Genomic DNA, 16,029 nt, shown 5'->3' with positions numbered 1-16,029 from the left:
GCCTCCAATTCTAGTCCAGGGCAGTTTCTAATATATCTCATTGCCTCCTCCCTGAAAAACCTTCTATTATGTTTACATGCCTTTCCAAATTCATAGATGTGATCATCTTACAACTTAATTTTAACAGCTCTCAATAATTTCCATCATCTAATGTTTTACTCTGTGTACATTCTATTTCTTACATTAGTTGGCTGATACTTCTTTCTATACACTTTCTCTATTCAATGAAAACACATGCATCTCTTATTCTTCTTTAGTTCCTCCTCCTCCTCCCATTCATATATTTTTCGACACTATCAGGATAATCAGTCTTGAACCTAAGCCAAGCTCTCTCTTTTTTTATCTCTTGAAAATCCTATCTGAACATTTAGGCTTTCTGGGTAGCTTTTCCTGGTTTATCACAGGAGCCATGAGGAAGGATGGAGAGTGAGTGGAGCATGCCATTTTATCCACTATCTCTTTTCTTTGAGCCTCTTTCTCTACTTTTCCCTGCATTGTTTGAGTCTTATCTACTGAACAAAGAGGATGGATATGTCTAACCCAGATATGTAAAAACAGTAGAGTATAGTGGAGATAGCAACGGATTGAATTGGGTTTTGGTTCAATTTCAAGTCAAATTCAACAGCTATTTTTGATAAAAAAATTTCTGAGCCTCAGTTTCTTCATCTACAAAAAGGGACTAAAGTACTTTCACTCTACCTTTAAGCATGTTATGAGGAACAAATCAGAGAGATTAACTGGATCCCTAGACAACTTTGAGTCATTATTATTAATTTGCTGAGTAGAGATGTATAGAGAAAGTAAGGTTTCTCATTCAGTCATAGATTTAAGCTAGATGAGACTTGAGGCGTCATCTGAGCCAATCCTCTCGTTTTACAACTGAGGAAACCTAGAATAAGGAAATTTCTTGATGGAGAGGAACAGATTAAGTAACATCCATCTCATGAGGCCCTTTGGTCTAAATCTGACACACTACAAAATACATTCATTTGGCAAAAACGACACGAAGGGACCACAAGGGCACTCTAATTGAAAAACCAACACTGCACTCCAATATCATTCTCATTAAATAGTATTTGTCAATGAATCATATTTTTAAAACTTTTGTTTTATAGACTTTCATAGTAAAAACTTCATAGAATTTCAGAGTTGAAAGAGTTGTTAGGGGGCATCTAGTCTAACCTATACTTAAGCAAGATTCTCTCTAACATATCTGATAAGTGGTCATTCAGTCTTCTGCTTGAAGACCTTCAATGCTGAAGAAGCACATGACACAGCCCATTCCACATTGGATTGCTCTCATTTTTAGGAAGTTGTTTTTCTTATATTAAGCCTTAATTTATTTGCCTCATTGCAATTTCCACCCATCGCTCCTAATTCTGTTCTCTGGGACCAAACAGAACAACCTGCCTCCCCAAATACTTGAAGGGAGCCATCATAGTCTTCTTAAGACTTCCCTCCCTGCCAGCTCAATATCTCCAGTTCCTTTAAGCCAGAGTTCCTTAATGTTGTTTTGTGTCATGGATCCCTTTGGCAATCTGGTGAAGCCTGTGAGCTTCTTCTTAGAATAATGTTTTTAAATGCATAAAATAAAATGTAGAGAGTTACAAAAGAAACCAAGTATACTGAAACATAGTTGTCAATATATGTATATATGTGTATATATATATATACATATATATATTTAAAGTTCTCACACTCTAATTTAAGAATTCTTGCCAGAGCAATTATTATTACCTTTTTCTGGGTGCTATCCAGCTTATCAATGTCTTCCTAAAAGATGGCACCTAGCACAATATGGCACTCAGCACAATATTCACATGTGGCTTGACTAGGGCAGAATACAATGGGACCATCACCTTGTTCTTCTTGGAAGCCATACTTGGCTTAATGCAATCTTAGGTCACATTAGCTTTTTAGGTGGCTATGCCATGTTATTAATGCATATTGATCTTGCACTATACCAAAAGTCTTGGATTTTTCAGGCACACTGAAGTGTAATCATGTTTTCTCTTTTACTTGTGAATATTTTTAAAGCACATGTAGTACTTTATAATTATTCCTACTGAATTTATCCTAACCAGTTTAACCCAATGTTGTAACTTGTCAAAATCTTTTGGAATCCTGCTTGTCATCCAATGTGTTGACTATCCCTCCCAATTTTGTGTCATGTAAGTTTGATAGGTAGGTCATCTGTGTCTTTATAGAAGTCAATGATAAAAAATGTTAAGTAGCACAAGGCCAAGTGCAGAACTCTGGGGCACTAGACACCTAATTCCAAGCTGAGAATGAACTACCGATGACTAATCTTCAAGTCTAGACATTCAACAAGTCCAGTCCATTCTGCATCCATGTGATGTAATGATGTCTAGCCCATGTGTTTCCATCTTTCCCAAAATGACAGGAGGAGACACTTAACCTAGATTTTAGAAAACAGTTGGCAAACTCTACCTGTAGCACTCCCCTGATTTACCAGTTTAGTAATCATGACCAAAAAAAAAGTGGAGGGAGGGGGATTTGGCATGATTTATTCTTGAGAAGCCATTTTGGTTCTATGTGATCACTGCTTCCTTTTCTAGATATTCACTAATTATCCCTTCAATAATACATCTTGGAATTCTGCCAGTAATAATAGCCAAACTCTGTTTTGTAAACTAACTTTCCTTCCTTCCTTCCTTCCTTCCTTCCTTCCTTCCTTCCTTCCTTCCTTCCTTCCTTCCTCTCTTCCTTTCTTTCTTTCATCAAGAGATTTGCTCTCCTCTAATCCTGTGGTACCCCCTCCATTCTTCAGTATCTTTCCAAATCATGAGAGTGGCTCAGCAATCACATCTAGCAGTCCTTGCCATTCTCTAGCCTGTGATTTAGTTGAGTCAATTCCCTTGAACTCAGTACAGGGCTTTACATGCCATACAAATTCCAGAAAGGTCAAGTCATAGCTCTGTTATTGCAAAAGCCAGACTTTGTTGACTTCATTTTATAGCTCATCAGATTGCTGAATCATAGATTTAGATCCGGAAGAGACCTCTGAAGACACCTAGTCCAATACTCTTATTATACAGGTAAAGAAACTGAGGTCCAAGTAGGTTAGGTCACTTGCCCAAAGTCCTATAGATGGAAAGTCTCAGAGATGCGATTGGAATACAGATCTGGACAGTCTTAGAGGGCTATGGTGGGTGTTAACCCTGTGGGGGTTTTTTCCCTCCTAAAACTGTATGAAAACACCAGCCTTTATATTTATTTTCTCCTAAATGTGGGTGTCTGTTTTAAATTCCTAATTGCCATTACATTTTTAGATTGGCTTTTATACTACAACCTCAACATAAAACTACCAAATAGATACTATTAAGTGATAAGTTTACCTCTTGGGAATTCAAAACGAAAAAAATTCAAACAACTTTTTGGCCAACTTTAGCCAAAGGGAAGGCAACAGTAGTCCCCACAGGAGTCAATAATAACCCAGAAATAAATCACTCAATGGTAATCAGAGATCTAATTTCAGACTCTGCAACTCAAAAGATGTGGAGACTTGGAAAGGATTCAGAGAATTATAAAGTACGTTAAGAAGATGACAAATGTGTCCTAGAGAAGTTTAAATTGTTCAGAAAATAGAAGATTTGAGAATGGCTCCCATTGTTCTAGGGAAAGGGCATCATGAGAATGGGCATATATCTATGTTCAAACATAGGGTAAGTCAAAGGTCTCTAAACCATCTTCATCATAGCTACCTGGGACCTTTTGGTTCTTCCCCAAATATGAAGAATTATTATGAGAAGAATAATGAAGAGAAGTTGTTGTTTTTATTTTGTTTTGTTTTTTACTTTCCCCAAAGCTGTCTGTTATAGAGAACAAATGTTGGGCCTGTAGTAAGGATGGAAGCCTCTGAAGTAACGAGGTTCAAATCTTGCCTCTGCCATTTACCAGCTATTTGGTTCTAACCTGTGACTTCACTGCTGTAGAGAATTCTCACTAAGAAAACTCCCTAAACTTATGGTCTTAGAGAGTTACTTGGGGGCACTGAGTGATGAAGTGGCTTTGCCCAGGGTCAGAGGTGGGTCTTGAAAAGGATATATAAGTGCACAGTTAGGTGGTAAAGTGGATAGAGCGCTGGCCCTGGAGTCCTGAGGAACTGAGTTCAAATTTGGACTCAGACACTTACTGGCTGTGTGGGCAAGTATATTGGGAATCAAGATGGGCTCTTAGCACTAATTTAACCAAGTGACCTTGAAGAGTTTGGCCTTTGTTTCCTTGATTAAATTAGGAGTCTTTGATGACCTCCTTGCCTCAAAGGAAAGCCTAGCTTACATGGGTTTGAGTGACATGTTTGTGACATCAGAGGCTTTTAGACCATGTGGGTTTAAGTTGCATTTTTGTGACAATTTTAGGTCACGTGGGTGAGTCGCATGTGTGACTCACCTTTCACCCTGAACAAGATATATAAAACCAGAGGCTGGCTCTCTTTTTTCAGAGCTCTGAGCCGCAGCAGGAGTGGCACGTGACTCTGAGCCAGGCTTGTCCAGCTCCCGGCTGAACTCAGATGTTGATGGTCCCTTAGTAACTATGAATTGTATTTGATCTGTTCATAAATGCATGTTTGTAATTTGTTTGTATTTGCTCTGATGTTCAGGGTGCTGGCTTTTCCCCTGAACTAAGTGAATGATATTTGTATGCTGGATTAAAGTAAGATTGTTAACCCCTTAACGTTGCTTTCCTTAGTAAAGCAGATCAAAAGAAGCTGGGCTTGCAGCATTCTTGTTGTTGGGCTCATGTTGGTTTTTCACCCCCAGAGCAGCTGCTAGCTGAACTGTTGAAACAGCAAGTCACTTAACCCCTGATTGCCTTCAAAAAGAAAAGGATATGTAAAAAGACTACATAAAAAAAGCATGTAGCTATTTCTTCCTAATTCCCAGGCTGGTTCTCTAAACTTTTTTCCATGTTGTCTCTGTGACTATGGGTAAATCACTTAAACTCTCCATCTCTTAAACTATAAAACTGCACTTCTCTGTCTGCCTCATAGAGCTGTTGGGAAGAAAACACTTCGTGAACTTTATGTGTTAGTTGTTATTAGTCTGTGAAGACCAAACAAGAGGAAATGGGTTAGAAATGTATTCAAGAGAGAGTCATATTAGTCTTCAAGATAAGCATTTTGGCTTTTTGAGGGATTAAACTTTAGAATAAGCTGCTAAAGATGGTTGGAGAGTATTCATATATTTATGGGGTTCTTTAAAAATAGAGAATGTCTTTAGATGTCTTGCATGTCTTTAGATGGCTTGTGAACTGGATCATGTGGATCACTGGACCACTTATTTGTTGTCACTGCTGAGCCATTTCAATTATGTCCAACTCTTTGTGATACGGTTTTGGGGTTTCCTTGGCAAAGATACTAAAGTGGTTTAGCCATTTCCTTCTCTAGCTCATTCATTTTATAAATGAGGAATCTGAGGCAAAGAGTTAAGTGACTTGCCCAGGGTCATACAGCTAGGAAGAGTCTGAGGTCAGATTTGAATTCAGGTCCCCCTGACTATATGAGCTTTGGAAACTCCTCTTTATGTTTGTATGTGACCAAAAAAAAAAAATGAAAAAGATACATCCAGTATTGGAGAGGATACTCAGAGATCCAGTGTTTTCCTGGTATAACAGTTGAGAGTCAGGTTTGGCAAATGTGTTCGTGTGTGTGTGAATTTGATTTTTTTTTTTAAATTCAGATGAAAAGATAGCTTTGTATGCATATGTACAGAACCATATGGACCCATATGTGCAAAACCTGACTCTCTACCCTGACAGCAGGAAGACACTGAATCCCTGAGCCTCCTCTCCTATATTGAATGTATCTTCTTTTATCTTTCCAACCCTACCCCAACCGCCAGCCCAATCAAGCACTTAGGCCAGGAGGAGAGGTAGGCACACTCCTGGTTCCTCACTGTCATTCCCAGACCTGACCTCGGTTACTATCACTTTGCAACCTTTGTTTAGATCCTCTTTGAGGTTCATTCATTTACATCCTAGTTGCTGTCAACCATCAGGTTCTCTCTCTCCTTTCTCAAGTTCTGTACCTGGTTCACAGTTTTCTGCTTCACTCTGAACTGCCCTCACACTTGATGTCAGTTTTTGGCTCTGATTCCCCCTCAAACACTGGAGCATTCTAATTCACCAATTTCCTCAGTTCCCACATGCACACCTTTACTCCACTTTAGCCACAGACAGCGAGTCATATCCTTTATTTAATCATCATGGAGAAAAGTTTGACTCTTATCTTCTAGAATTCTGAAATTCTAATCTTAGACCATAGCCTCATACCCATCCATTTCTCCCTCTGGTTTTCTCCTCCTAAATCTATTTTATTTTAAATATTTTTCTTTTTCATTGTGAACAATTATCAATAGACATCAACATTTCTCTATCCCAAGAACAAGAAAAGAAACTGAATTTATATTATTTAGTATGTTTTTAAGGAATTTATATGTGTGTATGTATATATGTGTATATGTATGTATATGTGCATATTGCAGTCTCAGATACTAGCTTTGTGACTCTGGGCAAGTCATTTAGTTACCAGTACCAGAGCCAACTGGTTTCCTCATCTATAAAATTGATATGATAGTAGCACCTACCTCTCATGGTTGTTCTGAGGATCAGATGAATTAATATTTGTGAAACACTTAGCATAATGCTTGGCACCTAGTAGGACCTTTATAAGTATGAGCCATAGTATATATACATATATATGCATAAATATACACATATGTGGTGGATATACTGTATATACACAAATATATAAGATTTATCAAGGTGTTAACAAAACTGCTTTACTTGTATCATCTATATTTCAAAATTTTTTCTTCTGTGCATGCAGGAGAACCTTTTATTTATGCTTTTTGGAGGCATATCTATCACTGCTCACTAACCTACTCCTCAATCCCTTGTATAAACCCTCCTTTGTGGGTACTGTACTGTACTGTACACATATGTACAGTCAACCAAAATAAATCAATGGAGTCAGGTATGGGGGTGGGGCAGGGGGCTAGGTGCATAAGGAGAAGCTAAGATAGTAGAGAAGCAGGAAGAAGATACAGGCTCAACCCCACAATCCCTCCACACAAATTTTTAAAATGTACCTGAGTGAATTCTGATCTGGGAAATCCAAGGGGGGAAACCCCCAAAAACCCTTACTTGTTTTTCCAGCACAGGTCAGCAAAACGAGTCAGAAAGCAAGGTTTGTGCACATAGAGGAATGGTCTCATGCAGTACTCTGGCCCTGGAAGAAGCTCCACACCAGGGTAAGAAAAGGTCTCAGATCCAGCAAAGACAGGCCTGACTCTGTGCACGCTGCTGGAATAGATACGAACTGGCAACTAATTGTTGCTCACTATTCTGTTCTGGGTCATAGATCCAGGGCTACCTAAGGATCTTAGCCTCAGGGTGGTGGTCAAGGGTAAGGAGGGGGCAGTAGGCCCTGGATGGTTTGCCTAAAGAGGAGTAAGTTCAGAAGGAAGCTGAAGCTGCTGCACGACCTTGACCCTAGGAGTGGAGCAGCATTTCTGTTTCAGTCTAGCCTGAGGCCTTCAGAGAAATGACCAAAGAAGGCATCCCACACCAAAAAAGAAGCCGCAGTTCTGGTACTCTGAACCAACAGAGCTTTCCAGCTGACTGATGGTGGCTGAGTCCAGCAGCAGTTTACTGGAACTCCAACTGGGACAAGTGCATACATGTGTTACTCAGACCCAAACACAAGTCAGGAACTTGCACAGCTCAGACCAGGGCAACAATCAGACTTCTCCCTGGATCAGATCAGTCTTCTTTGAGAACATGGAAAACTTGTGGGTCTCTAGCTTCAGATGTCTCTGAGGTCCTGGATTAACACAATACTCAGGACCCTGGAGCATCCCTTCTCTAATTTTTGACCTCTCCCTACCTCTAGCTTCTTTCTTGTGGTACACAAAATATCTAAATTTACCGCATCTCCTCCATCATTAAAGTTTCTTCCCTTGGCTCTGCTGTCCTCTCAAGTTGTAGTCTTTTCTATCACCTTCACTTCACAACCAAACTTCTAGAAAAAAGCTGCCTACCCTTACTGCCCCCATTTTCCCACACTGAAGTTACTCAATACCTTGCATTCTGGTTTTCAGTCACACTATTCCACTGAAACAGCTCTTTCTAAAGTTACCAAAAATCTCTCGATTTTATCAGTCAAAAAGCATTCTTAAGTGCTTACTATGTGTCTGTCACTCATTACACACAAAGAGAAGCAAAAATTGTCCCTTTCTCAAATATCACACACTAATGGGGAATTCAACATGCAAATAACTATCCACATATAAGAGCAGGTGGAAGGTAATCTCAGAGAAAAGGTACTAGTGAGGGATGATGGGAGAGAGGACAGGAAATGGCTGTTTCTCCATCTTCACCCTTTTTTTCCCTTTCTGCAGCATTGTACACTGTTTACTCCCTTCTCTGGGTTTTCTTAACACTGCTCTTTCCTGGCTTTTCTCCTAGCTGTCTGACCATTCCTTCCAAGTATCCTTTGTTGGCTCATAATCCACGATCTACCCCCTTTGTGGGTGTACTTCAAGAACCTGTCCTGTGTCTTTGTCTCTTTCTGTACTCTGTAGTTCAATTTCTCAAGATTCAATGATCATTTCTAAGTAGATGATTGCCACATCTACCTAGCCATCTCCAATCTTGCGTACCAACTGCCTGCTGGACATCTCCACTTTGATGACCACAGGCATCTCAAACTCAATATGTCCAAAATGGAACTGATTGTCTTTTCTCTTAAATTTATCCTTTCCCAAACTTTGTTATTTCTTTTGAAAATTCAGCCAGTTTCTCAACCTTGGAATCATCTCTGACCCCTAACTCTCCTTCACCTTCTACTCCATCCAATCAGGTGCCAAGTCTTACTGATTCTACTTCCACAACATCTCTCTTCTCCTTTCCCTTGTCTTTATATACTCACCATACCAGTTTAGACTCTCATCATTTAGATTATTGTCACATTCTCCAATCTTGTCTCCCTGGCTCCATTCTTTCTCCTCTCTATCTATCCTCTGCACAGCGGCCAAATGAACATTCTTAATGCACAAGTCTGACAATGTCACTCTCCTGCACAAGAATTTTCAGTGGATCCCTATTACTTTGAAGATAATATATAAAATGTTTGGCATTCAAAGAGAGGAAGCAAATGAGCATTTATTAAGCACCTAGTATGGATCTGGCATGGTGCTAAAAGTGCTTTACCAATATTATCTCACTTGATCCTCAAAACAACCATAGGAGGTAGACACTATTGCTATTCTCATTTCACAGCTGGGGAAACAGAGGCAGGGAGAAGTTAAGTGTGTTTCCCAGAGTCACATAGCTAGTAAGAATCTGGGGACAGATTTGAGCTTCAGTCTTCCAAACTCCAGCCTGAGCTCTCGATCTGTTGTGCCACCTAGATGCCTCTTCTAGGTCCTTCACAATCACTTTCCAACCAATATTTCTATACTGTTCTCATATTAATCTATCTCATGTGCTCTATATTCCAATCAAATTTATTTACTTGCAATGTACAAACAGTACACAATACCATCCCCTACAACCATGTTTTTGTATCAGCTGACGCATTCTTACTTCCACCTCTTGGAGTAGGAGGATCATCAAACTAAAGATAGAATAGACCTCAGATGCTAATGCAAATCCCTCTTTTTTACAAATGGGGTATAACAACAATGTTGCTAGCAGCTGCTGTGGGGGTGAAAGACCCAACAAGACCAGCAACAAGAGCACACAGAACGGCTCCCAGCACAGGTCCTTTGATCTCCTTTACAAAGGAAAGCAACTTTAAGGGGTTAACAATCTCACTTTAAACAAATATACATATACCATTCACTTAGTTCAGGGGGAAAAGCCAGCACCCTGAACTTCAGAGCAAATACAAACAGAAAATGTCAACAGATCAAATAATACAAACCAGTAGATAGGCTTCTAGCTTTCTGTCCAACATCTCAGTACATAGTTACCAGGGAAGCACCAACATCTGGGTTTTCAAGCTGGGGGGGCTCCTTAACAATGGCTACCCTGAGTCTTATCTGGTCAAATCACACAACACTCTTCCAGTGAGTGAGACCCCCAAACAAAATGCTCACCTTTGAGTTTATATACCCTTTTTAGGGCCTGAAGGCTTCATACCTCATCAGCAAAAGGGTGTGGGCATGGAACTTCACACTTAGTTAGCAAAAGGGTGTGGGCCTGGGACTTTGCACCTAGTAAGACTTAATCAAAGGCATTCAATTACTTTAGCATTCTAAAAGAGAAAACAGTAAAAAAAAAAAAAAAGTCCCACCTTAATTACCAATACATGGGGAAACTGAGACAAGGTGAAGTGACTTATCCAAAGTCACACAGGTTGTAACTGTCTGAAGCAGGATCGGAATTTAGGTCCTTTCTCCAAAGGACTAATGCTATTTCCACTGTTCCATGGTGCCTCCCAATCTCCGACCTCCTGCAAGACTCAGTCCAAATACAATGTCCTCTACAAGGCTTGTTCTGACTACTGTGATTTGTATGCCTCCCCACCTTGATTACTTAGTATCTATTTTATATTTACTTAAGATCATAAGATCATTAATTTTGAACTAAAAAGAACCCTAGAGGTCATCTAATGTAATCCCTTCAGAGGAACTAAGGACCAGAGAAATTAAGTGATTTGCCTAGGGTCACACAGCTAGTAAGTGATTGAAGAAGAATATAAATCCAGGTCTTCCTGAGTCCAAGTCAATAACAACTCTGGCTACTATACTATACAGTGGATAGAGCACTGGACCACTTCATAAGTTGTGTGACCTGTGGCAACTCATTTAACCCTGTTTGCCTTAGTTTCCTCATCTTTAAAAATGAGCTGGAAAAGGAAATGGCAAAACCATTCCAATATTTTTGCCAAGAAAATCCCAAATGGGGTCACAAAGAGTCTGCTGCAGCTGAAAACAGCAATCGTGCCATTATCTCTGTACATGTTTTTCCCCCCAGTTGAATGAAGATGCCTACAAATCAGTAACTGCTTCACTTTTGCCTTTCTATACCCAGTTCTAGCACATTGTAGACACTTTGTAAATTTCTAACTGAATTGAATCAAGCAATGTGGGTTTTAGTCTCTACTGTGCCCCCAGACAGCAGTCTTGCCTTCAGCAAGTTTCTGAGTCTCAATTTAATAATTTGCAAAAAGGAAATAATACCTTCACTGTTTACTTCTTACGATTATTCTGGATATTGAATCACATAATGTATGTACTTTGGAAACTGTGAGGTATAATACAAATATAAGGCATTAATCAATTTGTTTTCTCATCAGTTGCCTCTTTCTCCTAAAACCTGAGTGCAAAACAAAACAAAAAGTAATTTTTAAAGTGTTGGTTAATTTGGTTCCAGTTAATGGAAACTTTACTGTATTTTTAGACTTACTTGTGATTACAATAACTTTTAAAGAAATCATTCATATCTTTAGGAAACATAATCTGGTGTATATCTGCTCTGACTGGAAATTGATGTTTTTGATTGAGTCATAAACTTACTGTCATTCAGCTAATGCTTAGAATAATTTGAAAGTTTTACTTCCTAAACCCATTTGAAAACACTCTTCTTGAAAGTAACTACAAAGGAAAAAATGATGCACTCATGAAAGGACAATTTTATTTTAGGTATTTCTTTGCATTCTTCTTTGTAGATACCTTTACTAATTAAAAAAAAGAGAGACAGTCAATATGCCAATATTTAACAGTGACATACTAATTATTCTAATTATAACTCAACCTATATAAAAGTATCAACTACTTGGCAGTACTTAAAAAGAGGTCACGATCCATATTATGACTACAAGGAACTGGAGTGGAAAGAACACTAGAGCCACGCTGTGTAGATTAAGCACCCTGGACCTGAATTCAAGATCAAATGGGTTGGAAACCTGCCTACCTCATTTAGCACCACTCTGAGCAAATCCATTCATCTTTCAAGTCTCACTTCCTCATGTGTAAAATAGGGGTAATGATAATCCTTGTGAGGAAGGATCAAATTAGGATAAAGTCTGTTTAAAAAAAAAAGGTTTCTACTTGCTATATAAAAATCAGCTTTTTTTTTTTAATATGTGGCTGGAAGACTTGGATTGAAATTCTGGCTGTGCCACAGACTGTGACCTTATGAAACTGATTTCCCTTCTCCCAGCATCAATAAATTGTTTGGGGGCTAGTTAGAGAATTTCACCCTAATACCCCCTTACAATCAGATAATCCAATTCCTGCGGTGAAAAAAAAAAAAGTGAATATCAACAAACTTAGCTAGGCTGCCTCTGCCACCAGGGTGAAAGGAGTTTTTCTCCCCACGTCTTAAGTGTTGGGGTTACCCTCTGCCCTTGCCGGTATCTGCCGCAAGGTAAGAAGGGAGGAAGCGGGCAGCATCCCTGGAAGACTGAAGTGGGCGCTCCCGCACCCCTGCCTGCCCACTCCTGGGCCAGGGCCAGTGTCCCAGTCTGAAAGCGAAACAACGAACGAAGAGGAAGAGGAGGAAGAGGAGGAAGAGGTGACAGCGGCGAATCTGGCACTTGGAGCTCTGAGCCAGGAGCAACTGGGGTGCTCTCCTTGCAGTCGGGGGACTGAACATCAGCTTCGGCCCCGTCGGAATAGAGGATGGGGCAAGGAGGTTGGGGAGGGGATGCGAGCCGAGGCTGCAGCGTAGACAGACTGGCGGACCCGGTCAGACAGAGGAGCACACGCACAAGCACAAGCACACACACACACACACACACACACACACACACACACACACACACACACCACACACACAGACACACACACCCCTACTTACCTGAGAACACTGGCTGCAGTAGGTGAAGCAGGAGCCGAGCCACCAGGGGCAGGTACCAGGGCGCCCAGAGCCCTCTAGCTGCTGCCCTCCTGCGGGGCCGAAGGGTCCGCATTGGGCAAGGACGGAAGGTCACATCTCAGAATAGTCAGGTCACATCCCAGACTGGCTAGGTCACAGGTCTCCAGGCGGCCGGCACGCCACTGTCGTGCGCTCCTGGTCGCGGCAGGAGCTGCGCTCGCTCCACTCCGCTGGGTTACGCTCGGCTCCGCTCCGTGCAGTTCTCCCACCTCTCGCTCGGGCACTACTACCGGGTCCCTACCGCGTTTGGACTGGTAAGGGGGAGGGGAACCTTTCCCTCACTCTGCTGGACTCTTGGGGCGGGAGAGAGAAGGGGCTAAGCCTAGGTAGTAAGATAAGGTCCGGAGGGGAGGAGGTGTTTGCTGGCCCCACCCACTCCCAGCTCCCAGGCCCAGCACTCTGGGGGAGGAAAGAGAGGGAAGTTAAACCCAGAGGAGCCCAGGAGGGAGACCGCTCTGCTGGACAGAATGAACCAGGGAGGAAGACAGCAGCCCCAGAAACCCGTATTATGACAAATGTCCGGGCTGCTAACTTTGGATGACCTTGGGACAACAACTTAACACCACCCATCAAACTCCATTCTGGTGTAAACTTCTTGAGAAGTGGTTCCATTTATTTGTTTATTTGTTTTTGGTGGTTCTTTTGTGGTCTTTAAGTGGCCTTTGTCTATCACAGTGCCTTGCACAAAGTAGGCACTCAATAAATCTCGTTGGTTGACCTTTTTAAGTAGGAACTCAATAAATCTCTTTGAATGTTGACCTGTTACCAGGATGAGATGAAAAGTAAAGTCTCAGACAAGTTTCATAGATTTTTTTTCCCTTCTACCACCAAGTATTTCACATCTGACAACTTGAGTTTTTTCTACTTCTTTTATTTAATTCCTGTTGGTAGGTATGGAGAATGGATGATAGATAATGTTGTTGTTCAGCTGTGTCCAACTGTTGGTGACCCCAGGAACACACTTCAATACTGTCCATGGGGCTTTCTTGGCAAAGATACTGGAATGGTTTGCCATTTCCTTCTCCAGTGGAATAAGGCAAACAGAGGCTAAGTGACTTGCCTGGGCAAGTGGTCACACAGCTAGGGAGTGTTTGAGGCCAAATTTGAAATCAGGTCTTCCTGACTCTAGGCCCAGCGCTCTAACCACTGACCCATTTTACTGCCTTCCTAGCTGCCTCATAGGGTCATAGATTTAAAGCTGGAAGGGACCTTCGAGGTCATCGAGTCCATACTTCTAATTTTACAGATGAAGAAACTGAGGCCTAAAGAGAGCAAGGCACTTGTCCAGGGTTACACAGGCCAGATTACAAACTTGAGGCAGATCCAGTGTCTTAGATGCCTCATGGTCCCTAATCATAGGTGTCACAGGGCTGACTATAAAACTGCATTTTCAATATTTAGCGCACAGACCTATGGAAGAGAGGACATAGTCCTCATAACATTCCTTTCAGGTATAAGTAGTATTTCCTGATTAAAATACCTACAGTTCAAGTATTTTCTGCCAGCTCATTCTGGGTTAAAATCCTTACATTCTCATTGAAGAATATGCATATTAGTATGACAAGATCTTTCTAGTCTTTGACACAGCTGCCTCTTCCAAGAAAGGTTTGGTGACCTCTTTAGGGGGAACTTATAGATCAGATTGTCAGGTACAGGTTGTGTTAGGCTTCTGATTACCTTTCAGCTCTGAAATTTTGTGATTTTCTGACTCTATGTCCCTACAGACTCCATTTTTAAGACAAGCTGAGAAACAGAAGGACCATTAGGATAGCCATTCCATAACATTAGTAATAATAATAAATTAATTTATACATCATTTTACAGTTTGCTTTCCTTATAACTGCCTGATCTGGTAAATCGTACAGATATTGTTATCCCAATTTTTGCAAATGAAGAAACTAAAGCTCTGAGAGTTTCAGTTGGACCTCACATCTCTTGATTCCAAGTCCAGTAACCTTCCCGCTCTGCTGCTAGCATCCTGGACTCAGCTGCTGGCATCCAGGATGTCTTTCTCCCTGACAGAAGGAAGAAAGCCTTGCATGGGGCTGACAAGCTTTGACTGATGCACAGTATCATTTGTCAGTCTATTATATATTCCTCTTCCTCTAATTCCTTTTTGTTTCTCAGCTTCCTTTTTTAACTCCAAGAGTACAAGATAAAGTTTATGAGGAGATAGCACCGTCATGATTTATATAAGCAGGAGGATTACTATGTCTGTATGTAATAAATGTGTTCCATGAACTAATCCTGGCATATGATTTATGCTTAACACATGTTCAATTACCATAAAAAACTTCCTGACAAGTTTTCTTTGTTTTTTACCAGTGACCCAGACCTACCTTGAGGAGTCTCCTTGTATGTCTTTCTTCTCCAGCTTGTTCCCCACCCCTTCTAGGTAAAGGACACTCCCTTATCTTCCCTCTGCAGTTCTGATACTCCCCAAGGAATTTAAACCTTAGGTTCTCTTCCTCAAAGAGATTTTTCAAAAATGACTCACCCCTTTCCAAATTGGTATTTTGTTTTTTCTCAGTGAAAACTCTGACCCTCCTCCCCATAATTTAGCACTTTAAATTTAGTTACTGTGGCTCCTGGTATGAAGATTTGTGGGTTAGCTGGCCAAAAATAACAAAAGACACTGAAAGTACTTGGTTTTTGTTTAATAGATTAGCCCGGCTTCCAAGGAGTATGAGTACAATCGTTACTTAAAAAAGAGTGTTGTAACTCCCTTTCCAATCTTCTTACTTAAACAATAACTATGTATATTTCTATACATGGCAGTTTGCAGAAATATGGGATTGGGGTAACCACTAAATAATAACTTAAAAATAAATTTATTTTGAATACTTTGAGGGATCTGTGATTACAGATGTGGCTGTAGATTGTAATCTATCCATATTTGCTCATCTAGTCCAATACATGGGGAGCTTGTTGCTGCACAAAGGAGCCCATCCCATGTTTAATAGGTCTAATTTTTAGGAAAATGTTCTTTATATTGAGCAAAAATATTGCATCCTGTAATGTTTACTCATTGGTCTCAGTTCTGGCCTCTACATTTAATTCCTCTTCTAGGTGACAAAAATTAAAATATTTGATGATGACCAATAATAATAGCTAATCCTT

The 16,029-nt window shown here is 40.5% G+C and overlaps 1 protein-coding gene across 1 annotated transcript in view; it reads right to left on the bottom strand.

Annotated features, from left to right (window-relative positions):
- The window catches only part of IL20RA (interleukin 20 receptor subunit alpha), a 67,944-nt gene extending 54,753 nt beyond the window's left edge, over positions 1-13,191 (bottom strand). The window contains exon 1 of the mRNA XM_036767888.1: positions 12,832-13,191. Coding sequence (XP_036623783.1) covers positions 12,832-12,943 — 112 coding nt within the window. The 5' untranslated portion in view covers positions 12,944-13,191. The remainder of the gene's footprint in view (positions 1-12,831) is intronic.
- Between the last annotated feature and the right edge of the window lie 2,838 nt (positions 13,192-16,029).

The sequence above is a fragment of the Trichosurus vulpecula genome, chromosome 7 (genome assembly GCF_011100635.1).
Source record: "Trichosurus vulpecula isolate mTriVul1 chromosome 7, mTriVul1.pri, whole genome shotgun sequence".
NCBI lineage: Eukaryota > Metazoa > Chordata > Mammalia > Diprotodontia > Phalangeridae > Trichosurus > Trichosurus vulpecula.
The sequence above is the reverse complement of the archived record's forward strand: the minus strand, read 5'-3'. Positions and strand labels throughout refer to the sequence as shown.